The sequence below is a fragment of the Clinocottus analis genome, unplaced genomic scaffold (genome assembly GCF_023055335.1).
Source record: "Clinocottus analis isolate CAN_PGR_092001 unplaced genomic scaffold, fCliAna1.0.p SCAF_2, whole genome shotgun sequence".
NCBI lineage: Eukaryota > Metazoa > Chordata > Actinopteri > Perciformes > Cottidae > Clinocottus > Clinocottus analis.
In genome coordinates, this window is record NW_027175931.1 from 6,132,109 (window position 1) to 6,158,736 (window position 26,628).

The 26,628-nt window shown below is 40.9% G+C and overlaps 4 protein-coding genes across 21 annotated transcripts; 2 read left to right on the forward strand and 2 right to left on the reverse strand.

Moving 5' to 3' along the window:
• Window positions 1-1,425: 1,425 nt before the first annotated feature.
• On the reverse strand, window positions 1,426-5,504 carry hmgn1a (high mobility group nucleosome binding domain 1a). Its single transcript, XM_068585636.1, has 7 exons — window positions 5,313-5,504; window positions 4,218-4,235; window positions 3,730-3,747; window positions 2,831-2,869; window positions 2,698-2,721; window positions 2,438-2,578; window positions 1,426-2,334 (listed from the first exon to the last, which is right to left on the reverse strand). The coding sequence occupies exons 1-7, from the start codon at window positions 5,325-5,327 to the stop codon at window positions 2,215-2,217; spliced, it is 375 nt and encodes a 124-aa protein (XP_068441737.1). The 5' UTR covers window positions 5,328-5,504; the 3' UTR covers window positions 1,426-2,214.
• get1 (guided entry of tail-anchored proteins factor 1) lies at window positions 5,120-8,694 on the forward strand. 2 transcript variants are annotated; one of them, XM_068585633.1, is made up of 6 exons: window positions 5,120-5,175; window positions 6,148-6,276; window positions 6,756-6,921; window positions 7,971-8,038; window positions 8,260-8,374; window positions 8,454-8,694. In XM_068585633.1, the coding sequence occupies exons 2-6, from the start codon at window positions 6,187-6,189 to the stop codon at window positions 8,525-8,527; spliced, it is 513 nt and encodes a 170-aa protein (XP_068441734.1). In that variant the 5' UTR covers window positions 5,120-5,175; window positions 6,148-6,186; the 3' UTR covers window positions 8,528-8,694. The 2 variants fall into 2 exon arrangements, with proteins under 2 accessions (XP_068441734.1, XP_068441735.1); XM_068585634.1 differs by lacking the exons at window positions 5,120-5,175; window positions 6,148-6,276 and adding an exon at window positions 6,398-6,538.
• Window positions 6,730-13,138, reverse strand: LOC137790977 (lebercilin-like protein). 2 transcript variants are annotated; one of them, XM_068585615.1, is made up of 10 exons: window positions 12,995-13,138; window positions 12,640-12,685; window positions 12,138-12,387; window positions 11,743-12,008; window positions 11,258-11,500; window positions 10,940-11,077; window positions 10,483-10,552; window positions 10,286-10,389; window positions 9,326-9,437; window positions 8,967-9,135 (listed from the first exon to the last, which is right to left on the reverse strand). In XM_068585615.1, the coding sequence occupies exons 3-10, from the start codon at window positions 12,361-12,363 to the stop codon at window positions 9,053-9,055; spliced, it is 1,242 nt and encodes a 413-aa protein (XP_068441716.1). In that variant the 5' UTR covers window positions 12,364-12,387; window positions 12,640-12,685; window positions 12,995-13,138; the 3' UTR covers window positions 8,967-9,052. The 2 variants fall into 2 exon arrangements, with proteins under 2 accessions (XP_068441715.1, XP_068441716.1); XM_068585614.1 differs by lacking the exons at window positions 8,967-9,135; window positions 12,995-13,138 and adding an exon at window positions 6,730-6,908 and having other exon boundaries at window positions 12,640-12,779.
• A 150-nt stretch (window positions 13,139-13,288) lies between these two features.
• Window positions 13,289-24,789, forward strand: sh3bgr (SH3 domain binding glutamate-rich protein). 16 transcript variants are annotated; one of them, XM_068585622.1, is made up of 10 exons: window positions 13,289-13,464; window positions 14,750-14,935; window positions 15,092-15,172; window positions 15,986-16,075; window positions 17,563-17,769; window positions 18,425-18,451; window positions 19,440-19,463; window positions 21,302-21,328; window positions 23,057-23,118; window positions 24,091-24,789. In XM_068585622.1, exons 1-9 carry the CDS (start codon window positions 13,420-13,422, stop codon window positions 23,072-23,074), a joined length of 705 nt encoding a protein of 234 aa, XP_068441723.1. In that variant the 5' UTR covers window positions 13,289-13,419; the 3' UTR covers window positions 23,075-23,118; window positions 24,091-24,789. The 16 variants fall into 16 exon arrangements, with proteins under 16 accessions (XP_068441723.1, XP_068441724.1, XP_068441725.1 ...); XM_068585623.1 differs by having other exon boundaries at window positions 17,563-17,754; XM_068585624.1 differs by lacking the exon at window positions 19,440-19,463.
• The last annotated feature ends 1,839 nt before the right edge of the window (window positions 24,790-26,628 follow it).

Sequence of the window (26,628 nt, forward strand, 5' to 3'; positions counted from 1 at the left end):
CTCGCAATATAAACATTATTTTATGGATGTCAAGTGTTGAAACGATGCATGAATCCACGCGTAAAAATAAAATTAAAAAAAACATGTAATTTAAATTGCACACAGCGCAGAGATCAAACGGCCGCCCCCTTTTTTCACCAGGATTGTGAGTTCTGCACATGACGTCACACGCAACGGTTGCCAATTGGCATTATCAATTTTGTAAAACCATCAAACAAGTCCTCAAATGACGAAAGACACAATTAAATAGTCAGTTAATGATTATCATTGTAAGTTTATAATGCCCATTTCCTATATTGTAATGTAACTAACTACATACTTAAGTAATGGAAAAGCAATTTTCTGATACTTTACTTGATAACCATTTCATGCTACTTTATAATTCTACTCAACAACATTTATTCAATCGCTTTTGTGGATACTCTGTAGATTCAGATTATTTTTTATACAAAATGTAAGACAACAATGTATATGTTGTATATTATTACATTAAGCCACATGGCAGTATATAAACAGAAGAAAAATTAACCCCAACTTCACCAGATGTAATATTTAAGTGATATCGCGTACACATTAATGCATCAATAATTAGAATCCAGTAATATAAAATCTGTTATTCTGTAATGACCGTTCTGCATAATGAGTACTTTTATACACTATTGCTACTTTTACTGTATAAGTAATCCGATTCTTCTTCCACCACTTTTTCCACCATTTCAGATATCCTATAGGCCAGGACAGCGGATCCCAAGCTGGTCAACCAGGTGAAACAGGAAACCACCCCAGGGCACCACAGGTCCTGGGTTTACTGTAAAATATTTACTTAAATGACACATATTCCTAAATTAAGTCAGTTAAAATGTATTTATTCAAATTACAATATAACAAACCTGGGACCTAAGATTGTACCCATAAAGAAATACTCTGCACAATATAAATAGTGGAAGGTTCATTCGGGATCAAGTTGCACATTTTTGTACAGGCCCCTATGCACATTTATTTCAGCCATGCTGTCCTAAACCCATAAATTCCTGGCTTTATCGAAGGTAACATTGTTTTGACCAACATTCAGAAATGTTCAAATTGTGCAATATTTATGCATTACAATATGCATTTAACACTTTTTTGGCACTATATCGGGAGGTCCCTATGTTATGTCTTAACAATTAAGTTAAATTATGCTCTTTCTAACTTTACCTACCAATCATTTACATTTAATGTCATAGAACTTTCCCACCCTTTGCCTTCCAGATACTAGAAATTGGGGAACAGAGGGGCCTACATTGTAACAACCTGGCGAAAAAGGTTCTGCCTGGTAATTCTCACTCAAGTGGTAAAAATGAATAAATAATTTCAGGTAATAACTTACCCGAAAACACCACTTTTAACTGGATCATTAGACACATAAATCAATGAGTAACAAGCTTCAGAAGAATTCCCATTTTAATTGACATTTTAGTTATAACAAAACAAAACATTTTTTTTATTTTTTATTATTTAAAAACCAAGGAAACTGTACATTGGAAGAAAAATCCCAAAACCGCAATGTATATATCCACAAATATGTGGGATACATTTTGTAGACTGAGGTGAAAATACAGTAATCCCCCCAAAAAAAGAACAAAGAGGGACAAGCTCTGTAATGCATTTTGTTTTGAGCACAAAGAGTATGGATTAGTCTAACCATCCTCAGATGTACCATCAATGATAGCATATCAAAACAAGTCCAAGACTAATTAACATGATTTAAGTGAACATTGTGAACAAGACTTAGCATAGATCACAACTCTCAAACATTTAATCATCCTATTCCCTATCAAACACATAATATTACGATGTTTTAAATTCCATAACAGTACAGGTTACAAAATCCCTCAAGGTGCCTCGGGAATGTCTCAGGTAAACTCCCCCGAAGTTGAACATTTAATTCCTGATATAGGCATAACTTCATGTCATGCAGAAAAACTAAAACCTAAGGAGGCCAAATAAGAAGCCAGAGAAATAATAAGAAAAAAAACATAGTGACCGAGAAACTGTGAAACTGAATGGAATTTGTAGTTCATAAAAAAATAATAATAAAAAAAAAAAGCATTTCTGCAATCGGATACCTAAAAACATTACTGTCTTATGAAAATAGTAGATAAAAATATTCTCTGCATTGTACAAGAAACGAGGTACAGGGAGTCCTGGCAAGTGAGTCCCAGGGTGTCACAACTACTCTGCTTCTTTCTCTTCTTCCTCGTCCTCATCGTCATCCTCCTCTTCTTCCTCGTCCTCAGCGTCAGCCTTGTCATCTGCCTTCTCCGCTGCTGCCTTATCTGCTCCCTTAGCAACCTGAAGAAGGATGGCAAAAACATGCCATATCATTTTAAAAAGTATCTTTGCTACATTGGCGATTTAACATGGCAGTCATAAAGAAAAAAAAAATCTTTAATACCTTCTCAACTTTTTCCTCGCCGTTTTCTGCCGCAGCCTCTTCTTTCTCAACTTCGGGTTCTTCTTTTTTCTCCTCAGGCTTGGCCTTGCCCTTGGGCTCTGCTGCTGGTTTAGCCGTTTTTTTGGCTGTCTTTGCAGTTACCTACCGTGTAAACAACAAAGCATGCAGCGTAAAACGCACTGCCAAATTTTCACAACTGAGATTTGACCTATTTGAAATTACTGTGCTCTTATTGTGAACAAAAAATATTATATTCTTACTATTTTTGCTTCTGGCACCTTGCTCTGGAACACAAACACATGGTACAATTATGTGCATGTTACAGCATCAAAGTGAGCATAGTAATAGTAGAATATGCACATATTATATGTAAATTGTCTATGCAGAACTTACTGGTTGCAACCGTGGGGACTTTCTTGGTGGCGGTTTAGCCTACAACACGACAGGTCATTTGCAAGTATTATACACACGATACATAACAAATAAATAAAAATACACCTCCCCTAATAAAATGTGTAATTAAACAGACAGGACAGTGCATGTGGGATAGAAACAATTGCATGTAGTTTATTCATCAGTTTGTAAAAGTGTAATAATCAAATCCATAACCTAGACTAAAGGCTGGTTTAAGTTTATGAGAAGTATCAAAAGTTTTGTCCTTGTAGAAATGTAAATGCTAGAACATGCAAATCAAAATAGTATTATTTGCAAATTAGTTTCATGAAACAAACAAACACTCATTCATCATGTACATAACAGGCACTATAGTGAATGGTTGACTAAGATTTCTGCTGCTGGGAAATCAACATTAACGCCAAATAACTACACCGTCATCTCGGGGGCAAAAGATGAGGGATTTTATTGAAAAACACCACGGACCCAACATGAATTGTTGACATGTAAGAATTTGTGAGCACAACACACACAAGCAATTTTCATGGAGCATCCGGGCACTGGAAGGAGAGCATAATTGGAGGGAGGGAGTGGGCTTTATAATAACCACCGCCCCCTAGAGGTGGTGCAGCTCCTTGAACCCAATAGAGTGAGCAGGTTTGGAATAAAAACATGTGCATTTAAAATAAATAATTGACATTGTTGTCCTCCTAATATCAGTCTCTTGTCTGCATAATTGAAAGTAGTCTGTACTAATCATATTAAAAGCCATCCTGTTACAAATCAGATGGTCTCTTTTGTCTTGACAAAAAAAATTGTACAAAATGTTCATTTGGGCGACGGTTGGGGTGCCACGGACAGTTTTTGCTGAGTCTGTAAATTAAAATGTGGATACTAACCTGAGTTTCTTCATCAGCCTGAAAGAGAGAGAAATAAGTGTTATAGACAAACAAAGATGCACAACAGCCAGTCATGACGGTGCTAATGTGGGCGTGTAACGCAAGGAGGGGGGGGGGGGGGCTCTCTCCTCCTGGCCACAAAGAAATTATGGAAGGAGAGATCAATTGGAGGGAAGGAGGGGGCTCTATAATAACCAACGCCTCCTAGAGGCTGTGCAGCTCCTTGAACCCAGTAGAGTGAGCAGGTTTAGAATAAAACATGTACATTTAAAATAAATAATTGACGATGCCTTCCTTCGAAAATCAGTCTCTTGTCTGCATGATTACCAGTAGTCTGTACTAAAATCATATCAAAAGCCACCCGGTAACAAATCAGACGGTCTCTTTTGTCCTGACAAAAAAAATAGAACAAAATGTTCATTTGGGCGCAGGTTGGGGTGCCACGGGCAGTTTTTGCTGAGTCTGTAAATTAAAATGTAGATACTAACCTGACTGTCCTTGGTACCCTGAAAGAAAGAGAGAAAGAAGTGTTATAGACAAAAAATGATGCACGACAGCCATTCATGACGGCGCTAATGTGGGCGTGTAACGCATGGGGGGATGGGCACCTCTCTCTCTCCCCCTGGCCACAAAGAAATTATGCAACCTTAAACTGGGATAGATATTTGGCCCCGCCAAGCACAGCAGCATTCACGAAATCGACATGTTTTTGTTGAGCAGGCGCGTGGCTGTAGCTGCTTTATCATAGATGAGAGACGCGGGAAGAGCCTCCTCCTCTACCGCCACGCGCGCTCCCATTTCCTCACCAAAAAAACGCAATGGATCACCTTTATGATGCCAAACACGACGAATACGCGAGTGTGCAATAAAACTTCCCTGACTCGATGAAACGGGCTTATTAATGTTTAATGCAAGCATGTTTTCAGCTGCAGTGTCGAAAAATATAAAAGACACATTAAGGGTGACGCGTAGCAGCTTTACAATTAAAAAAAAAAAAAAAAAAAAAAACAGATACAGCGTGGGCTTTAAATACGAAGATAATACAACGACATATACCAAGGGCAAATAAATGCCGAGATAGTAGCACATCCACAGAGTAAGTTATCTCCAGCGGCAAATAAGGAATACATTTCTTTGAAATGGCAACCTGTTCATCGACGGTGGTTACACCCCTTTGTTGGATGTCAACCAAATATGTTATTAAACCGCCGCCAGATTAGGTATTTTCTTAAGAAAATTAGCCGCCAAGTAGTCGCGTTAGAAGAGGCGATGCATTTTATAAATTTATTTTTGCAAACGTGCTCGGTGAAAAAAAAAAAAAAAGAAGTCACGTTGCACTGCACTAAGTAAAAGGGCGCCACTTCCCTGTATCAACAGGGTCGACACGACAGACGTGATCACAGCAAAAGGCGGACCTCAGGCATGCACATGGACACATTGTAGCAAGTACTCATAACCTTACATTAAAGCGCATGCACTGTGTAAAATATATATTTTTTGCTTAAAAATGCTAGTAATTAATACGGCATACATTACATTTCACACAATGCAGACGGTTCTGTTTTTTTTTTTTTTTTACTTACTTTTCTCCTTCCCATTGTTGCTGCGGTTGTAGGACAGATATATCTAGTTATATGACAGAATAACGCAGCCTTTCGCTGTTTGGGAAACTAAATGAAATGTGGGTCAGCTGTACACCTCAGCCTACACCTTCAGAGTCGTCTGTAACTTAACATTAACGTCGGTCGGACCAGTACTAGAACTAGCTCTAACCGGATTGGATCACCCTCTCGGTATATTTTATTCCTCATCCTACCAACCCAGCAGGGAGAGCACTGTCCCGCCCCTCACCTCCAGTGATTGGCTCTGGGGCCGAGGCAACACATTTTTGAACCACAACATCTTACCTGTGTGGGCAGGATCGTGTGCCAATCAATCGGCCTAGCCAGCTCTCACTTTTTAATCTCACTGTTCCCAGGGGTGTGCGCAAGATTTTGGACAAATGCATTGCAACAAAGATATTAACTAAGAATGTACAGGCACAAGCAACATATGATGTATCCAATGAAGAATGCTAAGTGTATTTGTGTGTGGTGTCTTTTCTTTTTTGGGGTTTTAAATACCCATGCTTACTGACATATACACGTTTTATATACCCTGAAAAAGACACACAAGATCAAATCACGTTTTTACCACAACTATTTTGTAACCATCCAACTCTCATGACAAACATATCAAACCAACATACAGCACAACATATTATTTGACATTTCACGGCCCTTTGATTAAACAAACGTGCATCATAAACATCACAAACGCGTTCGTCGTTTGTGCTTTTCTTTTTTTAAACCGCCATTACCAGAATAACCCGAACGGCCTAATTATTATGCAATTTCTCTGTGTCGTCTTGTCCCGCAGCTGCAACAAGGAGGCTGCTGGAGCGTAGGAGGAACAAAGATGGCGGCTTGCTATGCGTGGTTTCTTGTGCTGGTGTCGGTTTTTCTGTGCAATCTCATGAAAACCCTCCTACCGACCATATCCTCTCTCGTAAGTAGGATTCTCGGATATATTAAATGTGCGCCTTGAAGGCACATTATAAACTGATGACCGACATTATGAGTGTTGGTGTATGTCATGTGGCTTCGTCTCAGACTATTGTTGACTAGCTTAGCTGTTAGCTTTAGACAATACAGTCAGAGGGTGGAGTTTAATCCGGATCCTGGTTTTAGTTGCTCCACATGAAAGGGGAACATTTTGTGCTGCATACTTGTTCCAATGTCGGAAGGCGATAGAAACCTTATAAAACGAAGTAACGTTAACTGCTAAAAAATAAATAGCGTTCCAAAATGGAAATCTGCATGCTAGCTAGTTGTTAAACATACACAAATAATAACCTTTAATTGTCCTGCAGGACCATTGAGGAACTGTGTCACTGAGCTACTAAATAGTACTAAATGGTTGCACACACTTCAGTTAAACTGGGTAGTTAATTGAACTGAGTAATTTTGGATTTTCCTTCTTTCAAGTTTTCAAAGATGGTGCAGAAAGATGCCGAGCAAGAGAGCGAGATGAGGGTCGAAGTCCAGGAGATGAAGAAGGAGCAGGCCTCGATCAGCATGATGGATGAGTTTGCTAGATATGCCCGACTGGAGCGCAAAATCAACAAGATGACAGACAAGCTGAAAACACATGGTGAGAGACAAAAGTGAATAAAAAATATTAATATCCATGGTAGTAGTAATGTGTAATTAATGCTGTGATTTTATATGATGTCCTTGTTTATGTTGATTTTAAACATGTAAAGTGACTTTGAACATTTTGATATAAATAAAATGTATTAGTAGTAGTAGTAGTAGTACAGCAACACTACAAAATATTTCCCTAAATAAATCAACATTTCTGTGACGGTCTCAACACACTTAATAGAACATGAGTGTTAATTGCTGGGTCATTTGTTTTGTGTCAGTGTTCCTGTTATTTAGTACATCCCCATAAAAGGTTGAGGATGACATACCCAGTGTTCTACCCAGTGTTCAGTGGGAACAGCTGCCGCCTGTTACTGTCCTTCACACACACACACCCTCAGGATTATCTTGTGCACTGACAGGAAGTGGCTTAAGTCAAAAATTAAATATGATAGACATGCACAGCAGAGCAAAGGTGTTTCTGATTTTATATTGTATTTCTCTTAACGCTTTAAAATCTCCCATCATCAAGCTATACATTCAATATTCTACTTGATGTGACTAGCTTTACTCTGATTATGGCTCTCACAACAGTAGTAGCCTTGTGGTCTCTATTTGTGTTGATCAAGGGGACCTCGCCAATGTTTGAACAAAACATATTTGTAGGAAATATCCACTATTAGACAAACCATTTTATGTACCTGTATAGAATATATATATTTTTAAACCGCTATTTACATAAAGACAGTAATAACATTGACAAACATAATCTAAACATAACATTTGAGCTAAAGAAAATTGTAAAACAAATCCAGAATTGTCATATTGATATTTCGCTGCCTACATTAAACAATTAATTAATACAAATCTGCTATTCAATCTTAAAAATTAACACAAAATATTCTTTTGTGAAACTATTTTTCTTTACACTTGCATTGTGTTGGCACCTCTCCAACGCTGGTGTTCATTCCTCTTCTCTCTCATAAAGAAGGACCCATCATCACAAAAATCTGTGTGTTGAGTCTTAACAGCGGCGTTCCTTCCTCACATTTGCAGTGAAATCCAGAACAGCGCATCAAGCCAAGATGAAATGGGTGGTGAACATCGTCTTTTACATACTGCAGGTGGGTGCTAATTCTAATGTAACCTTGAGAGACTCAAAAAGCTACTTTAGGACCAAACATTTAAAAATGAACCATCGATTTGATAGAAAATCCAGTAAAAGTTATTTACTTCAAAGTACTTAATTCTGAGTGGAATGTAAAAGTTTGATAGCATTAAGACAAGCTAACCAAATATAGCCTTTAGGTATTTATACTTAGATTTTGTTTCTTTTAATTGCCAGGCTGCTGTGATGATCTCCTTGATATGGAAGTATTACTCTGATCCAGTGACAGTGGTCCCTAGCAAGTGGATTGCCCCAGTGGAGCGCCTTGTGGCCTTTCCAACAGGAGTTGCAGGTAGTGTGTGTGTGTGTGTGTGTGTTGCTGTGTTTCCCTACTCTCTTACTTCACTGACAGAGCTGTTCTTTCCCTTCAGGTGGCGTGGGAATCACATGCTGGCTGGTGGTTTGTAATAAAGTGGTTACGCTGGGTCTCCATGTCGTCAGCTAGAAATGGCGGCTGAGTTAAATGCACTCGTTCTCTAACTTATTGCTCAATATTCAGTTGATAAAAGCCTTATTTTGTGTTGTTTCATTCCCAGCTGCGTCTGGTCAACATGTAGAAATGCAGTGCATTTTGCCGTTGGCTGATTAATTGTGCAACATATATATATATATATATATATATATATATATATATATATATTGCTGATTTCTTTTAATGGTGACTCTTTTTTTTGTTACAATGTTTTTAAGTTAATTGTGAGAATGTTTTGACTGAATTGTATCAAAACAATGGTTTTGAAATGTTGAAATGCCCTTTTTAAGAAAATAAAACATCAAGAAAATACTTTAATGATATAATTGGGGAATTTATAAGCAAAACCAAGTTGGGTAGTCCTTGAAGTAAAATTGTAAAGCACTAAAAGTAGATTACAATGGAACGTGTGTAGCTTTTGGTTAAACGATCATTTATTCAAGAGAATTACACAACATAGTCCTCATCAAATTTTCCTCCGTGTGGCAGCTGGAGAGTTTAGGTTTCTTTTTCTTCGGCACACTCTTCCTCTGTTTGATATTCTGGGCTCTCTTCTGAACAACCACACTGCTCATTGGTGTCTGAGAACATATTTTTTTAATACTTTTTTTTAATAAATACTGAATGACTCTAAAACAAGACGCATGTTGAGCTCCTTTATGAAGACCCCACACTGTTTGTCGCCTTTTGTGAGAGTGTAGTTGGTGGGTCAGTACCTCTATGGTAATATCTCTTCCAACAACTTTGTATGTGTGCATTGTGTGTGCTCACCTTCACAGATCTCAGTTTCCAATTGCTGATTCTCTTCTAATGAAGCATTTGCTGAAACCTCTTTCTCTGGATGTTCGATTGCCAAAGACTCCTGCACTGTATTGTAACGACACTGAAACAATATACAGACTTTATTAATGAGAGAAAAAACTACTTTGATAAGAAAACATTCATAAGTGACAAAAAAATATAGATTGGAAAACACTCCAGTAGTAAGGATGTCTTCAAATGTCCAGCAATTTTCAAGTTTTAGCAAGTGCTTTCTAAATTATTAGATTTTGTATTAAAAAATAAAGATGCAAAATCAGAATTACGTTGTAAAACAGAAGGCAAATTCTGAAAAAAAACAACTACTAAAGCAATTGAAACATGTAATGACAATCAAGTCCAAATAAAATAGTAGCATGAAGAGGAACTATGAAGTGATGCAGAAATGAAACCATTTTTAATCTGCTGTAGAGTCTAACAGGTATTATTATATATCCTAGATTCTAGAAGTTAATAATCTGGCTGCAGAGTTTTTGATACATTGCAATTGTGAGACTAAGTGGGAGTCAAAACAAGTAAAAAAGCAAGTTACTGTTATCCAGTTGTTATAATATAAGTATGTAGGATTTTTTTTTCCTTCATTTTTGTTCAAATTGAACATATACATATATATATATATATATATATATATATATATATATATATATATATATATATATATATATATATATATATATATATATATATACATATATATATATATATATATATATACATATATATATATATATATATATATATATCTTTTAGATGTTTCTTAATTGATGAAAATCAGCTTGAATTATATTTCTGGTCTGCTGCTGTCAAAAGTTACCCCGAGGTTCTTTGCTAACAATTGTACCCTCGTATACGCCGGCAAACGAGTAAAATGGTATGATGTAAAAAATACACAACATAATAATTCAATCCTACCCAGTTCACGTAGCTCTCTTCCAGCTTCTCCTCAGTCTCCGCATGTTCAAACACCAAAGGACTCGCAACTAATCCATCAGTTTGAACCAACTTGCTTTCACTGACTGTAAATCAGAAAAACAACTCTGACAAAACTGAGACTTAACAAATATAATCTGACCAAACTGAGTTTGAGTAGCTTGTTATGTTTTATATACCTTTTTGGGAAGGTCCTTTTAAAAACCTGTGGGAGTAAATATTGTGTGTTTCCAGATTTCTCTCTTTACCCTGTAAAGCGGAAACAAAAGATATACACGGTATATATAGTTTGTTATGAAATATCTCTAACATGCAGATATTGTAACCATAAAATAAATATGAAATATGCCTGGAAAATTTTGTTTTTCTCTGTGTCTTTGTAGACCACCGAGCTGGGATTACAACGTCAAACATGAGCATTAAACCCTCAGTGCGGTTCAATCATGGGTGGGACGTCTGTGGAAAATATTGATCAAGACATCTTAACTACATTTCTTTCAACAAATGCTTGGTTCTGAATGCGTCACTGAATGCAGTCGCTTGCACAATAAACAATGCTGTATGTTAACAAGGTCTACTAGGGTATGCCTAATGCTGCAAAGAACATCCCCTGAGTAACAGCTCTATTGAACTCACCTGAATTTCCCTGTTTAGCTGACGTATGTGCTCTTGCAGATAGCAGGATATCTTTCTCGCCTCGTTGATCTTCTTTTGTTCAGTGACTATTTGACGATTGAATGAGGCCTTGGACAATTTAAGATTCCTCTCCAAATCCTAGAATATTGCGTTACAGAAGAAGCAAAGTGAACGAAATTATGAAACATCCTCGTTCCTCATTTATGCCTTTGTGTATTAGTATTGTCTGTATTTCTGGAGTCTCACCGGACAACTCCACACATATCAAACCGTGAACGGCATCACCCACCACTATCCCACCCTCCTGCTCCTCCATACCGATATCCTCTTGTCCTTGTCCTGCAGCTCCGCCGAGGCCCTGGTAAGCCTTAAGGTGAGTTCCTCCCTCTCCAGCAGGCTGTGATCCTGGCTGAGCAGCTGTAAGTGTTGGAAACTGGCCTTCATGCTGAGCAATTTATTTTCTGTGATTTGCAGCTGCCTTGCCAGATTGTCACGGCAGGCGCGGGTCTCACGGAGCGACCCCTGCAGGACTCTGGCTTCGTTCCTGTGGCTTGTGAGGATCTGGGAATGACGTCAATAGAAATGAATAGAACATTGCTGTAGTGCTAAAGAACATACATAGTAAAATACGGGGGGGGGGGGGGGGTTCTGAAGAGAGGGGGCGCGATGAGAAGCTTTTATTTGAATCTCAAACTGGACCAGGTGTAGGATGGATGGTTCACACAGGTGATTTGATTCTTACTTTCAAATCTAAGTTTGTGTGGCAATAATTCAAATCTAGCAAAGAAACAAAACCAACCAACCTCGGAGATGCTGACCTCGGAGTCTTGGAAGTGCTGCAGTGCCACCGTGTGGCGATGCTGGAGCCTCGTCAGCAGCTTGTTCTCAGTCCTGGCTTCGCTCAGCTGCTGCTGCAGATCCCACACCTGGCTCTCCAGGTCCCTGATGGAGTTGAAGTCGGTCGACAGGATCCTCGGCTCTGAAACCTGCAGGGGCCTGATTGGGGGCAGCTTCGGGAAATGCCGGTTTGCAATGGGGTTTGTCTTTTGGGGCCCTTGTGCTTTTTTACCTGGAGAAGAGTGAATTGCATCCAATATATAGATGTGTGTGTGTGTGTGTGTCTGTGTGTATATATATTTGGAGTGTATTTACACATATAGACACAAGGTCTATAACACAATCATGTTAAGTAAAATGCCTTTTTTTCTTCCCCGTGTGTTCCATTCCGACCACTTGTCTGACGTCTGGACTTCTGAGGCCTTGTCGGTGATCCGCTCATCCGGGTCTTCAGAGTCAGATGTGTGTGATCCGTTTAAGTCACATCTCAGTCTGGAGGGAGAGGGCCACCTGGGGGTGTCAGTGCTGCATCTCACAGCATCACTGTCCCCCTCCCCCTTGAGAGCCTGCTGCCTCCGGCTCTGCATCGCTTCTCTATTGGCTTCTCCGCTCTGAGAAAAGACGAGCAATTTAAGGAAATCAGTGATTTTACACACAAGAAAATATAAGTTGGAGATCATTTACCAGTTTAAACTACAAACAACGCTGTAGGGGGGTAAATAAACCAACTTAAATTGTGTTGCTCAGTTCAATAAATAAATGAATAAGTACAATCTCTGTTTGGAGTTTGTAAGAACAACTTCTCTTTGGGGAACATTTGCACCACCACAAAGCTATAATTGTGTCTAAGAAGAGCATCGTACCTTTAACGCAAACAATCCTTCTCTCCTGTTGCACTGACGGTGGAGGCTGTAAACAAAAGATAGATAGCTAGGAGCTAATGAGGCTAACGGTACATTATTTTACCAACAGTCGCTAGGGGCCTTTTTTCTGTTTTGGAATGACTAAAAACGGCAACGGTAACGGTAACCAACGGAAATAATGGTTAAAACAAATGAAAAGAGAAAGTCAAAAACTTCTTGCAATAAAGTTGCAACATAAATTATATTTACATATATATATATATATATATATATATATATATATATATATATATATATATATATATATATATATATATATATATATAAACAAACATTTAAATTTTTTGCCCCTCACTCAGTCGGGCCCCCAAACGGGGCCGAGGCCCTGCGTTTGGAAACCAAAGCCTGACAGCCTATAGTGCTGGTCAGTGCTATTTCTGTCCATATATGCACTCCGCGAGGAGCCGAGGGCGAACTCCTCTGTCCCCGCCGCCGACAGACAGCTGAAGTTGCCAATCAGCCCGTGTGGCGCTGCGCCCCTAGGGGCCAACCCGCCTATCCAGCATTAATGGAGCCCCGAGACAGAAATAGCCGCTGCTGTGTGTGTAGTGTGTGTGTGTGTGTGTGTGTGTGTGTGTGTGTTCGAGTGTGTGTGTGTGTGTGTGATCTCAGTGCTATGTCTCCGTCCTGGGTGAGCTCTAATAATAGAGGAGGCCGCCTGCTCCTTTAAGAGCCTACTTGTTGAATAGCCTGCTCCACGAAATACATTGCAACAACAACATGGTTATCAAAGTATTTCTCGCCTCTTCATCGGGATCCACTGCGGTGAGTATTCCGCCCGTTCTTATCAACTTTCCCCCGGTTGAGGATACTTCTTCAAACACCGAGCAGGACTTTCCTCCCCCCCCCCCCTCACACTGACTGAAGAGCGCCGCGTACCTCAAAATGAATGTCACTTGCGTGTGATTTTCGCATGCGTAAATGATGGATGCTTTAGTTTTTACCCTTCTTGCCGTTGTTCAATACTTTTAATAGTCGAAGTCGAAGTGGGTCACATGCAGAGATTGTGCATTAACGAGAACACGGGCTCCCAAAAGTGTTTCTCTGTCACGGAGCCCGATATGGAGACGCTTTCAGCCCACATAACCCGGTGCTGGTGGAGATTTTGACCCTTACAAACAAGCCTTTCCCGGAGCGTTTGTGATCAGATGTGCCTCGCAGTAACGATTTAAACACTATGTGAGGTGATGGCCAAAGCAGGGAGGGCTGAATTAATCCTCTAGATCTACTTTTGGCAGAGCTAAATAAGCAGTTTGAACCAGCACAGGATTTCATGGTGGCCCAGCTGGATAACGGTGTTGGGTTTTGTCTTCTCGAGTAGATTCATGTGTGTGTGTTTTGTTTTCCATCCAGCGTGTACTGGGATTGATGCAATACTGTGTTTAGAAATGTTACTGAGTCTAGTCTACTTTGTATCTTACAAAATCCAGATCCCACCAAGTGAGTAGCTTCATTGTTTAGTCTCATATCTTCGAAATGGATGTAAATTCGACCATCACTTCATCCCAGAACCCAAGATGATATCTTGTTAGTTATGATTTTGTTTTGTTTATCATTGTTATGTAATCTTTCGTTTGTATTGTTATTGGTTTTATTGTTTCTGTTTTTACCATGTAAAGTGCTTTAAGTACCTTTTTAAAGCGCTATACAAATAAAATGTATGAATATTATTTTACATTTCTTGTCAATCAATCCAAAATATAGTTATATCCATTGTGCTGCAACATGTTTGGTATTGGTGTTTGAACAACTACTCAAATATCAATATCAATATATATATATATAAATATATATATATATATATATATATATATATATATATATATATATATATATATATATATATGGCCAATATAGATGAAGCTGATTCTGATGTAGTTAGTTGTATGTAGGACAGGATAATGGAGGAAAAGGTGGCGCACACTTAGTAAAAACAAAAACACTGCCACTTTCAATCTCTGATGTTAAACATTACAGCCTCTTCCTCACATGCCGTGCGGTCGATGTTGATTTTCTCAACGTGTGTGTCACGCGTTCTCCTGCCTTCCAGATCAAGAAGAAGCAGCAAGATGTGGTCGGCTTCCTGGAGGCTCTCAGAGTGGACTACACTCAGCTGGACATCGCCTGCAACGAGGAGAACCGCATGTGGATGAGGCAGAACGTCCCCGAGGAGAAGAAGCCCGCCAACGGCATCCCCCTTCCCCCTCAGATCTTCAATGAAGAGGGCTACTGTGGGGTTTGTACACAGAAATGTCCTCGTAGCAAAGACTCTATGGATTGACTGTATTTGTGATTTCCACACCGAACTGACCGACTGAATGCACACAACGAGTAAGTGGGAACGGGCGATGCAGTGGATTTTTAAAGAACGTTCTCTTTTGTTTTCATGCAGGATTATGAAACATTCTTCGACGCCAAGGAGGACAACATGGTGTATGCCTTCCTGGGGCTGCCTCCTCCTCCCGGGTCAAAGGTTAGACACTATTTTCTGTTTTCTCTTCTGTGGACAGAAATAATCTAATTTCACGCCCCCCCCCCCCCCCCCACCTTATGCCAGACTGTAAATCTGGTGTTTTATCAAAGAGCTATATATATATAGTTTTTTTAAATAGCAGGTTTAAAGTTAGTGGAAGAAAAATTGGAGTCTCACAAGAACCATTTAATGAAAAGAATGAATCAAGCAATCATCGGGTTATTAAACAACAAGTTTAGATTAATTTGTTAGAAAATAGTGAAAAATAGATCGCCACTATATCCCAGAGGCCAGAATGATGCCTTCATATTATTATATTATATTTCCTGTCAAACTAACAGCACAAGAGAGAAACATGTTAAATCTGCAGTGATATATTTGGTATTTCTGCATGATAAATCACCGCTAGTTGAACAGTACATTAAATATCAAAATAGTTTCTAATCAAACAACTTTAAAGCCTGCATAGGGGCTTGAAATATACATCAAATACCAGTGTGTGTGTATATGATGATGACTTGATGATTACTATGTCATGCATACGTCCCGCTTACAGCCCACATGGGCTTACAAGGCAGCAGAACTAATTTAAGAATAACGGAAGGTACACAATCATGTTGTCACATCTTGATGCCTGTCACATAATTCATAGGTGATGAAACACATGTAATTGCAACCAAAAAGTTGTTGAAATTGATACAGTAAACTTGTGTTTTCTGAACAGAGAGGCCATATTGGCTGGCGATCTAAAGGGTTCAAGCTCTGGTTCTGTGTGACACACTTTTATTAAACCTGACAATTTCATTGACACAGGAAGCCGAACAGGCCGACAAGGCTCTCATTGTGGAGAACGGGACCCACGCCGAGGAAACTAATGCCGAGGAGAGCCTTGATGAATCAATAGTAATGCCGTCGATACTTCCATTTCAACCCCCTCCCACCTCCCCGCCCCGTGTTTCTTTTCTCAACTTTTCCTTTCCACCCAGCGTAACTTCTCTCCATCCCTGTCGACTTGAAACCGACTTTTAATTTCCTCTCCTCCGCTCTCTGTCCCCGTCATCACAACTGACTAATCATTTGGAGTTCTGCATGAGAGAGCATTTTTATTTCTCAATAACACAATGTGCTGAGTCGTCGTATCGCGGTGACATTGCGTCGCTGTGTTGGGACTGCCGCGGAGGTGTGAAGCATCATGTTCCTACCGTCCTCGACGACGATGTACTTAACAGAGTGGAGTACGTTTGCATTGTAAAATGTGATGTTTTGTTTCATCATTGTGGTTTTGATTAATGTTTACTTAGAAAAAAAATAGAAGCGTGCTGTGATTTTTATGTTTCCAGTCACTTTATAACAATTTTCCTCCCAAATTAAAATCCCTGCTGGTCTTCAGTTCCTGCAATATCATTGTGCTGAGGCAAAGCCCTTATTTAGGATATCTATAACTATATTCTGACTGCTCGAAACTTAATTTTAGATATCTGTAATTACATTTTGACGCGTGAGATTCAAACTACTTTTGACATTCACGTGGATGGGGTTCCTCATTACAGATATCCACAATTCCGTGAATTGCCGATATCTGCAACTGACTCATGAGGACTGTTGTAATTCCAGTTGCAGATATCTCATTTCATTTTGACACTTCAGCCCAGATGTGAAGATACCGAAGAACATATGTCATTCCCTTTCTACATTTAAATCTAAATTCTGCATGAACCACCTTTTTAAAATGGAATACTTTTTAAGTATTATAATTCAAGATTTATCATTTTCTACTTTCTCAGCTAAAAACACAATTGAAGAGTTCGGCTCAGCTGAACCCGTTATCTGCCTTTTTGTTTTTCCACAGCATATAATGCATGGACAAAGTAGTAAGTGCATTTCCAGCAGGAGTGCGGCTGGCCATGTGCTATTACTGCTCAACATTTTGGGAAATAATCTTATTGTCATTAAGCTGTAGCCATCAGCCGGTTAGCTTAGCTTAGCACAAAGAATGGAAACGGGGGGAAACAGTTGTCTTCAACCCTCTCTGATGAACTAATATCTAGAAATCTGGCACATAAACTTTTGTCTAATTATTCATTTGAGGCAATAACTGATTCCCACATGTGACAAAAAAAGACTTTCTTCATTTCATGATGCATCATAACGAGCTTTTGTTTTTTGTGAAGGAATTACTGAGGCGGCGGTCTCCACCTTTTAACTCCTACCCCTCCTCCCGTTTATTCCCAGGATTGACTAACACCCACCCTTTGAGTTTCTGAACCTCTCCTATTGACAAGCTGGATGTTCTTTTCCCCGTCGAACCAGTGCCTGAACAACTGTGCCATTAATATTCCAAGTCATTTCTTTTCCTTGACCGCTAGTTGTTGTTCTCGCCTCACAACAAGGAGGTGCCGGTGGAGGAGCGAAATGGGAACACACACGACGACGACGACGAGGAGCAGGCAGCTGATGAGGAGGAGGAAGCCGAGGGTGGCGATGAGGAAGTAGCAGAAGAAGATGGCGAAGTCACGGAAGGAGACAAGGCCCCCGCAGACGAGGAGGAGGAGGAGGAGGAGGCAATAGAAGAAACAGACGAGGTCACAGAAGACACAGTAATTGCCATTCAACCATCCAACCTCCCGTAGTTTTGCCTCTCCCTCCATCCCCTCGAATGTCTTGATTTTAATGTATTCTCTTCCACCTTCCCATCATTCCTGGAATGCTCTGTTTCTCCGCCCCTCAGCATCTCGACTGTCCCTTGAATGTCCCTTTCTTCCATTGTAAGGGCTTGCCTCCTTTTTGAGTGCCTGTCGTCCTCGTCCTGCATCTCCCTGTCGAGTCACTCTCAGGGTTGAGTTTTCATTAACCAAAAGTGTGTGACGTTCCTCTTCACCGTTCTTCTTGCTCACCGTCTATTCAGCACCATTGGACGATTAACCTTTTCACTGCTGTATTTCTGCAACTTTCTGTCCAGGGTTGTGTTTAGGTTTTTTTTCTCCATGTGTCTTTGTATCTGATGATGTTGCCACCACTTTGTCTTCCATCCCGCATTTCCACTGCATATATCCCAGTACTGTCACCCGTCCTGGTCCAGGTCTGCCAGTGGGCTCCTGCAAACACCCCACGTGTCTGGTCCAATGAGCCTGCTCTGTGGATGCTGTTGTGTTTTTGTGTGAATTTACCGTATGCATTATGTGTGTGGGGATAAGTCTGTACTGTGTGCGCAGCCTGACCCCTCTAATACCACCTTATCTCTTCTGTCAGCAGGCCCAAGCAGAGGAGGAAGAAGAACAGGTGAGTTTATCGAAAGTTTACCAACACACCAATGTCTGCTTCGGGTGATCTGAAAATGTTGTCTAAAATGACGATTACTGACATGAGTTGAACTTGTTGGGTGTCTATTAACTTGTAATATTAATTTGTTTTAATTCTCACATGCTGTTTGATATTTAAAAAGTAGAAATGGGATTAGATTTTTTGTTCATCGCAGATTTTAAGAGCCATAAAAAATGATTTATTGAAGTTTAAATTTCTGAGAGTTTCTCTTCTCTTTTTAAAATGAGTTGTATTATTTTACAACAAACCTATTTACTAAAAATCTTTGTTGAAATATATAATCCTCTTTCCTAATTATGTGAGCTAATCTCAGTTGATCCAACACAACCCTCTATAGTCCAGTATGTTAGATAGAAGACCATCAGCCATATTAGGAGCTTCAACCCCACTCTGACAGTAAATTACTGTACATCACTCAGGTTTTAGTGTAAACTCTCCCATCATCTGTACAAGGGTAGTAGGTATTTATAATTTAAGCACCCCTCTGACTATTCACAAGCATTTGAATGCCTGAAACATTTTTTTGTAGCACCTAAAAACTAATATCTTTAGTTCAGCCGGTTTGCCAGACTCTCGTGTGGAGAATGCATTTCATGACCATCAAACACATTTAACCGCCTCACACCACTGGGAAAAAGATATAAAGAAGACATTTTGGCAGTGATTTACTGACTATTACGAGGCATGTTTGCATTTAAAACATGTATTGAGTTCTTATCGCCAATTTGAGGTTACACACAGTCCACACCTTCTTCTCCATGTAGCTGCACGTAAGAATTGGCGCGTCTCTTTCGTTTGTGCCGGCTAAAATCGACACACTCGAAAGCACTCAATTCACGTCGATGCATCCGTTTCAGAGGCCCTGCTGCACTCTTGTTCCTCGTGCACGCTCGGCATTTGACCCCTTCTTTGCCCTTTTGTCCATCTCTTGGTTTGCTCCCTCCAGGAGGAAGAGGATTTGCAGTCAGAGGTAACTGTGCGTCGGTGATCGTCTCTTTCTGCGGCTCCTCCGTATAGTCCTGAGCAGTGTGGGTTTCGGAGATCAGGGAAGGCTGCTCTGGTTTCGGGTGGGATGGGCTTGGCCTGCTGCTCCCACTCATCCGTATACTCTTTGATGTGCTCACTTCACCTTTCTTTCCCCTTCTATCTTCCCTCGCCACGTCACTCTACTCCATTTTAATCCCCTTCGTTCTTCTAACATCATGTTCCTCATTTCTTCCCAGTTTCTGTAGCTGCCTCCTGACAACCTCAACCATCCCCATGTAGTTTCCATTTTAAATCAGAAGAGCTTTTCGGTAGCGCATGCCTGTGGTGCTCTTTTGCTCCCCACACAGCCGGCTGACCTGCTATCTGTTATTTACTTCTAGGAGGAAGAAGAGCTGCGACAGCTTGAGGTAGATTCACCTGATGTTTCTTTAACCTGCCTCAGTCCTTCCTCAGTTTCCTGTATTGCTTCCTTTCACCACTTCCCAGACTATCAAGCATTCCTTCACTAGATAACTAGTGGACTTTGTCTCACCGAGGAGTGATTAGAGTCAGAATAAGAATGAGCACAACACTGTTGGCCATACTAAAGAGGTTTTGCTCGCAACCTCAAGTGTGTATTTTCTCCACTCACAAATGCAGTGACGATTGAAAGTATGACCTCCAGTGCTTGTCGTAAAAGCCTTTTGCCAATACAATTTTTAGGAAGGTAATAATGCAATAGACCGACTAATTTAGCTTGAGACTGCATTCTAGTATGTGTGCAATGACTTGACTATACGTTCTCAAAGGCTTAACCTCTTCTGCATCCCTGTTTGCATTCACACAAGCACAGAGACACATCTGAGCATGCACTCACACACGGGCAGGACATCTCTTCTTGTCTCTTTGGGCTGCTGTTAGAGACACGTCTCTCACCCTTTTTTGAAATCTCTGCTTTTGACCCACGCACTTTTACAGTTTCTGTTCGATTGACTCACTAAAACCCTCATGCTCTCCAGATAAGAGTATTGATTCAGACATCCTGGGAGCCTTTATTTGTTTTTACAGTGTCCTCACAGCAATCAGCTATATAAACGGCAGTGAGGACTTTTCTTTTTCTTTTTTTTTGCGCATATAAGAAGACCTCTAGCGACATTGAAAGCAGCACACTCCTGAAAGCAGGTCGATGCATTGGATCACATTGTTTCTGCGTATTAAGCTTCCAAGTTTCTTGGTTGGGACTCTTTTGTGAACAGCTCAGCGACTTTTCTCACAGTATTGCTTTTAGCTCTGGGTTCACTTCCCGAGAGAATTCGGACTTAACCAGATCTTAAGATAAAAAAATAAAAAAGTCCAGTTCATAAAATGTCCCTGTTCCATATGCTGTGTGAAAAGATCTCCGCCTCTCTGAGACATTCCAGCTTGATCTTCTGTCACGTATGCTTCGCTGCTTTGCTTCGCCTGCTTTCCTCTTCCTTTCCATCTATTTGCTTGTTGTCCCACTTCTCTTACAGGAGCAAGACAAACAAGGCAGTGAGGTTGTCTCTGTTTCGTGGCATCCTGTATTTTTTTTTTTTAGGCTGTATAAAATGTAGGGTTTGAACTGTGCTTCCCCTTTATTTGGTCTTTCTCTACGCGTGACGCATGGATTTTATGGGTTACTTTACATGGAGTTGTCTGATGGTGTGCAGCATGAGAAATATGACATGTGGATTTTGCGAGGGAGCAAAAATGCAAGTCCATATACAGGCCACGTGTTCCAAATAACGTATTGCGTTGCACTTCTTTCCTTCTGTGTGACATTTTATTTTCCTAAACACCACATGCTTTCATCTTCTGTAGGAAGAAGAAGAGGCTGAAGTACAAGAGGTATATATATTTATATATATGTTGTGTTGTGTGTGAATCATATTGAGATTTCTACACGTGATCTGACACAAAGACATCACAGGTGGAGGCAAACACTCCTGCTGTCTCCGTCGGCATGTCATGAAGTCAAGTGCACATAGTGCGACTGTGACTCAGCTGTGATTTTCACAGCTGAGCTTTACTTCAAGACGGCGTCTGACCGCACAGTAGTTGTCGTTAGTTCAGTGTTGCATTAAAGACACAACATTTATTCGGGCCTTTTCTTAGAGTCTGTCAAGACGTCTTCATACTTGTTTTTGTTTTGATGCCTTGAGAACAGGTGGAACGATTTGATGTGTTGTTCAACTCTGCCCGTTTGCACACGACCGTAACTTGGACATGTTTGGTGATGCTGTGCGGAAAGGGGACACTCTGACCTGACAGGGGGACCTTTTTTTTTATTTTTAAAGAAGAAGTCATACCTTTGGTTTCTTTTTTGCCAAGAGCGCTTTGAAACAAAGTGGATGCGACAAGTTCCAAAGATGACAGATGTGATGGAGCACTTCTTGTTGTTTCGCAACACCAGGAGGGAAAAATATCGAGTGACATCAGATGACCCACCCGAGTTATGAACTGCTGCCTAATTAGTTTCCGGGGCGCGCAGATCTGTTTGGGTGATAGTGTTTGACGCCCGCTATCTTAATTCGTACCACAGGAGGGAATCAAGCGATTGTGGCGTCTGGTTATAAAAAAGGACTCAACTCCCTTTGTCCGTCAGAGTGTGTTGTTTACGTCAAGGAGGCAGACATCACACTGTGGCAACAAGGAGCAGTTCTCAGCCACTGCAGCTGAATGATAGCGCTCAAAAACAAAATATAGAAAAGATCATCTTCCATGGTGCGCCGTCCGAAGCACCACTCTTGTCCCACCGAGGTCATCTGAGGGTAAACGCAACTCCGTGGGTCATTAGCTCCCTTTCTCTCGCCCCTGCTGTGGTCGCTGCCGGCCGCACCTCTCTCGGGTTACTTCTTCTCCATTTTTAACTCACCCTCCCGACGAGCACTAACGCGTGAAGTCTCACCTTGCTGTCATTTGAAGCGTGGCTTCACACAATCCTCCCCCCCCCCTCCCCTGTCTTTTCTCTTTCTTTTTTCAACACATCAAAGGAGGAGGAAGAAGAAGAAGAAGACTTGGAAGAAACACAGGTAGTATTTCTGCCACCAGTTAAATCCCAATTTGTCACATCGGAACTGCTGCCTGTTTGTCACGCCTGCAGAAAATCGTTTAGAGGATGGATCTGTGGGGGACACAAATACACTTTAATAGGGCATCTTGATTATTCAGACCCAGTAATCACTCATTTTAGAAGAGCAATAAGGGAAAAGACAATCTTTTGGCTTTTCTTTTCACCATCTGTCAAAGGAATCGTCGTCTATTTTTATTTGTGCAACAAACTAAGCAGATCCAACTGTAATCCTTTTTTTTTTCTTTCTTAAATCCACGAAGCTTAATGCCCCACTCACTCGATAGGTCTAACCCGGGACACTGAGACGACGTGCTGAGACGACGTTTTGACACAACGAGCGACATGGGATGCGCCCATTTGTACCGAATTATTTGATATTTCATGAAACTTCAGACTCTATAATCACATAGCAATTCTACAGAAATGCATAGAGCACATCCTTATGAATGTTCTACTTCTGTTTTTCCTATTTGTTATTCATACATGATTCTTTCTTTTACCAGGAGGAAGAGGCCGAGTAGTTAGAGCCATGTGACCTCGTTGATGTTGATTTGCTACTATCCAGGTAAAATGCGACGCCTTCTTCCCGGCTTTGTGTCAGTGCTTTTGCTTTACCACTGGAGGGCAGTGACACATTATGTGAATTGGTAGCAAACGTCACACACCGCAGGACGAATAGGTCCACTTGGTGTGGCTCTTACATTTGGCATTTATGTAACCAGATTAATTAAACTGTTTTGCTTCTGGGTGCCTCTCTGACCCTGCTATCAAATCAAAGGCCAGCGAATAATAACAGGCAATTACTCAAACCTCTCTGCTTTATCTACATTGTATACTGGGCCCGTGGAGCAGCGTTAAAGCATTCACTGGGAAGTAATGTTCTCGCCTTTGCATAAAGAGTTATTCTTCTAATACTAACGCTGACGTTCTCCTTGCTCCACCTTGGTGTTTGCGTTGGGTCGTCGTTGACTTGCACTTTGAGGTGTTCAGTCAGAGGAAACAAAATAATGCCGCAGCTTATTTACAAGGGAATGCCACCACTGGCTCCATCTGCACACAGCTTCAGTGAGCACACAAAATGCCTGGGGATCATCTGAAGCCATAACAAAAACATCCCACTATTCCATTTTTTGTTGTTGTTGTTGTTGTTGTTCCTCTGAGGCAGTCGCAGCGACGATGGTGATGATGATGATAATAATAATCCTAATCTTCAAAGGATGTCTTCTAGTCCCTCTCTGCATGTCAGGCATCTATGACCCGCTGCATTAAGAGCCAGAGAGCAAGCTTTTTGAAGGAATGGCGACGCTCGTCTCCGTCCTCCCTCAGCTGTCTCCCGGCCCCTGCGAGCCCCTGTCACGCCTTGTTAGAGGAAGCTGCTAAGTGAGCTTCGGATGTGCCTCCGGAGGAGCGGGCACGCTGGGTGGTGGCACAGGCGTAGCGGTGGTGGTGCTGGCTGTCTCAGCCACCACCACGATCTGCTGGGAAAATGTGTGACCTCGTTTTTGACGTTTGTTTTCCTGTTGGACTTGCGTTTCAGCCTGAAGGAGCCTCCCGTTACGTGTCCCCCTGCCCCCTGACGCTTGAACCCCTCCACCTCTCCCCAAGGCCACACTGGACCCCACTGGAAACTGCCGGTCATGTGCTTGAAGGCGCCATCCAAACGTCCCAAACGTCCTAACGTCCACATTTGCCCCCCTTCCCTTTTGACTGCAATGTTGACTTAATTTTTATATTTTGCATTTAGAGACTGTAATGAAAATGTGCAGTGTAGCCTAGTGATGTCAGTTTGTTTTTAATGAATAGCTTTTGTAAAATGCAAATCAGTTATTTTGTTAGACTCAAACATATTTCTCATGTTTTACTTTTAGAAATTCTAGTTTTCTAACACAAACAGACAGCGACCTTTTCAAAAAAGATTACCTTGGCATACCTTAGCTTGTGGCCGACTTCAGACCCAAAGGTTCTTTCTCACTCTCGAGTGTGTTCAGCAGATTTACCAATGCCGTGCCTTGTTGACTCCTTCCACCAGGTGAATGTATAAATGCAAACTACGACTTCTAATGGCCACATGAGAAAAGACTACGCACATATACCGCAAACTACTCCACCACCACTACAATTACTCCTGCCAATACTGCTGTCTAACCAATGCACTTTGTTGAATGAAGAGTGAACCATGTGACTAAGTCTTGGATGCAATGGAAAATGCAATAAACTAGACTGGTATAGAAAGAAACCTCAGTGGTTCTATTTTCATTTTAAAGTCTTTTGTTGACATATTTATAGATCAGTGCACCATTGTCAAGGGAGAGCAGTGCAGGGGCAAACAGGAAAATACAGCAAGTGCCTTGTCCAAAGAGATCCTGGGAAAGGAGGAGGAGGAGGAGGGGCATTCGACACCATAGAAATTCGGCGAGCACTTTACGAGACAATGTAAGCGTTGTCAACAGGATACAATAGGCTGTCATGTAACCGCTGTTTAATTAAAGAAACGGTGAACAGAAAAGCAGCTCACTGGTGTTGACGAATCCATGTTCCTCGTTTCCAAAATGAAAAGAAAACACAATAAAAGGCCATACCAGCCAAAAAAAAAATCGTAAAACAAGACTAGGAGTCAGCAGCCATGCTGGCAACTCGGGGATGCTGCACCTAAACACCTGCCAGCTAACGCTAACGTGTAGCAGGTATAATGTTTACCACGTTCACCACCGTATTTTAGCCGATAGCGTGCTAATATTTGCTACGTTATGAAAGTATTTGAGGCTAAAAAGGGGACATATCATGAAAAACTCCCTTTTCAGTGCTCGGGCACATTCATTTGGGTTTCTGGAGTTGCAACATGAACTGCGAAAAGAAGAGCACCCAGTCAGATCTTTTGTGGGATGGGTGTTCCTTTTCTGAGCTTCTTCTAGTTTAAGAACATAAAATTCATCAAGGCAAAGATAGAACATTTTCTTAAAGCACACGGATGATTAATAAAGGCAATGCTTTCAAGCCCGCAGAAGGAATAAGTCAAGTAAGCTCAAGAAAACTTGTCGATTCAACCAGCCATCCAGATGTCATATTCAGGTTCATTAGAATAGGTCAATCAGATTCTTCTGAATGTTGTTGAGATATTTTAGTCCGGACCAACGAGGTGAACAAACGTGACAGACAGACGGACTTCACCATCCAGCGCCACACTGCTGGCTAAAGGTTCTCAAAGCATACGGAGAGCTTCCTACTGTACATCTGACATGTTGACCATACAGAGACGTCATCCGGTGTGTCCAAAGCCATTCAATGGACGAGGATGGAGTTTCTGAGGCCCCCTGGGAACTGGGGACTTTTCAAGGGGTATTGTTTGCGGTCTGAGTCACTCCATATTTACATCAGCGTGGAGCACGGGGCAAAGTTCGCACTGAGTTTGGTAATATTTAACAGGACAGTTTTGGGTGGCACGGCTGAGCACCAAGAGTGAGAAAAAGGCGGCGTTGTTGACATGTATCCACCGCGTGGGACACTCGCCGCTGATGCACAGAGACACCAAACCGAGGTGAGTCAGATAAACACAGCGATGTTTATGGTTATTTACAGTTCACTCAATTTGAACTTCACTCAGGAGGAGCTGATTTATGCTGTGTATGGAAGAAATGGCTGAGAGACAAGTGCAGTGGGGCAAGTTATTCATATTCAAGATCTCAGTGATTTTACCGGGTAACTTAGTGTCTCTAAACGAGTGATCATACTCTGACCTGAATTTGGTCAGAGTACTTTTACTGAAATATAAGTTGTTGTCAAATGATCAGAAATTTTATTCCATGGATTACATTTCCAGTGCTATCAAGGTAACTTTGTTATTTATATCAGTCTTTTTCATCCTCCAAAATGTCAAACCAGTGATATTGATCTTTCATTTGAAAATCAAGTTACAGAAGTCATTCAATTGTGTTTTAATGAATGAATTGTATTCAGGGATAAGCCAAAAAACAAACCTTCAGCTAGTATAAAAAAAACAGCTGCTCGGCTTCAAACAAAAACTAGAAGGCAAGATCATATCAACAGCTGAAATATATTACTAACACATTGTTTAATA

Bases quoted from the DNA above. Each gene is read 5' to 3' on its own strand.
- hmgn1a (XM_068585636.1), bottom strand. The intron at 2,579-2,697 runs GTAAGAATATAA...TTTACACGGTAG, and splicing joins AGGTGCCAGAAGCAAAAATA to GTAACTGCAAAGACAGCCAA. The intron at 2,335-2,437 runs GTATTAAAGATT...ATCCTTCTTCAG, and splicing joins GCGAGGAAAAAGTTGAGAAG to GTTGCTAAGGGAGCAGATAA.
- get1 (XM_068585633.1), top strand. From the start codon at position 6,187: ATGGCGGCTTGCTATGCGTGGTTTCTTGTGCTGGTGTCGGTTTTTCTG. The intron at 6,277-6,755 runs GTAAGTAGGATT...CCTTCTTTCAAG, and splicing joins TACCGACCATATCCTCTCTC to TTTTCAAAGATGGTGCAGAA. The intron at 8,039-8,259 runs GTGGGTGCTAAT...TTTAATTGCCAG, and splicing joins TCGTCTTTTACATACTGCAG to GCTGCTGTGATGATCTCCTT.
- LOC137790977 (XM_068585615.1), bottom strand. From the start codon at position 12,363: ATGCAGAGCCGGAGGCAGCAGGCTCTCAAGGGGGAGGGGGACAGTGAT. The intron at 11,501-11,742 runs GTTGGTTGGTTT...CGTCATTCCCAG, and splicing joins CCGAGGTCAGCATCTCCGAG to ATCCTCACAAGCCACAGGAA. The intron at 9,136-9,325 runs GTGAGCACACAC...ATATGTTCTCAG, and splicing joins GGAAACTGAGATCTGTGAAG to ACACCAATGAGCAGTGTGGT.
- sh3bgr (XM_068585616.1), top strand. From the start codon at position 13,420: ATGGTTATCAAAGTATTTCTCGCCTCTTCATCGGGATCCACTGCG. The intron at 15,173-15,985 runs GTTAGACACTAT...TCATTGACACAG, and splicing joins CTCCTCCTCCCGGGTCAAAG to GAAGCCGAACAGGCCGACAA. The intron at 18,452-19,439 runs GTGAGTTTATCG...TGCTCCCTCCAG, and splicing joins CAGAGGAGGAAGAAGAACAG to GAGGAAGAGGATTTGCAGTC.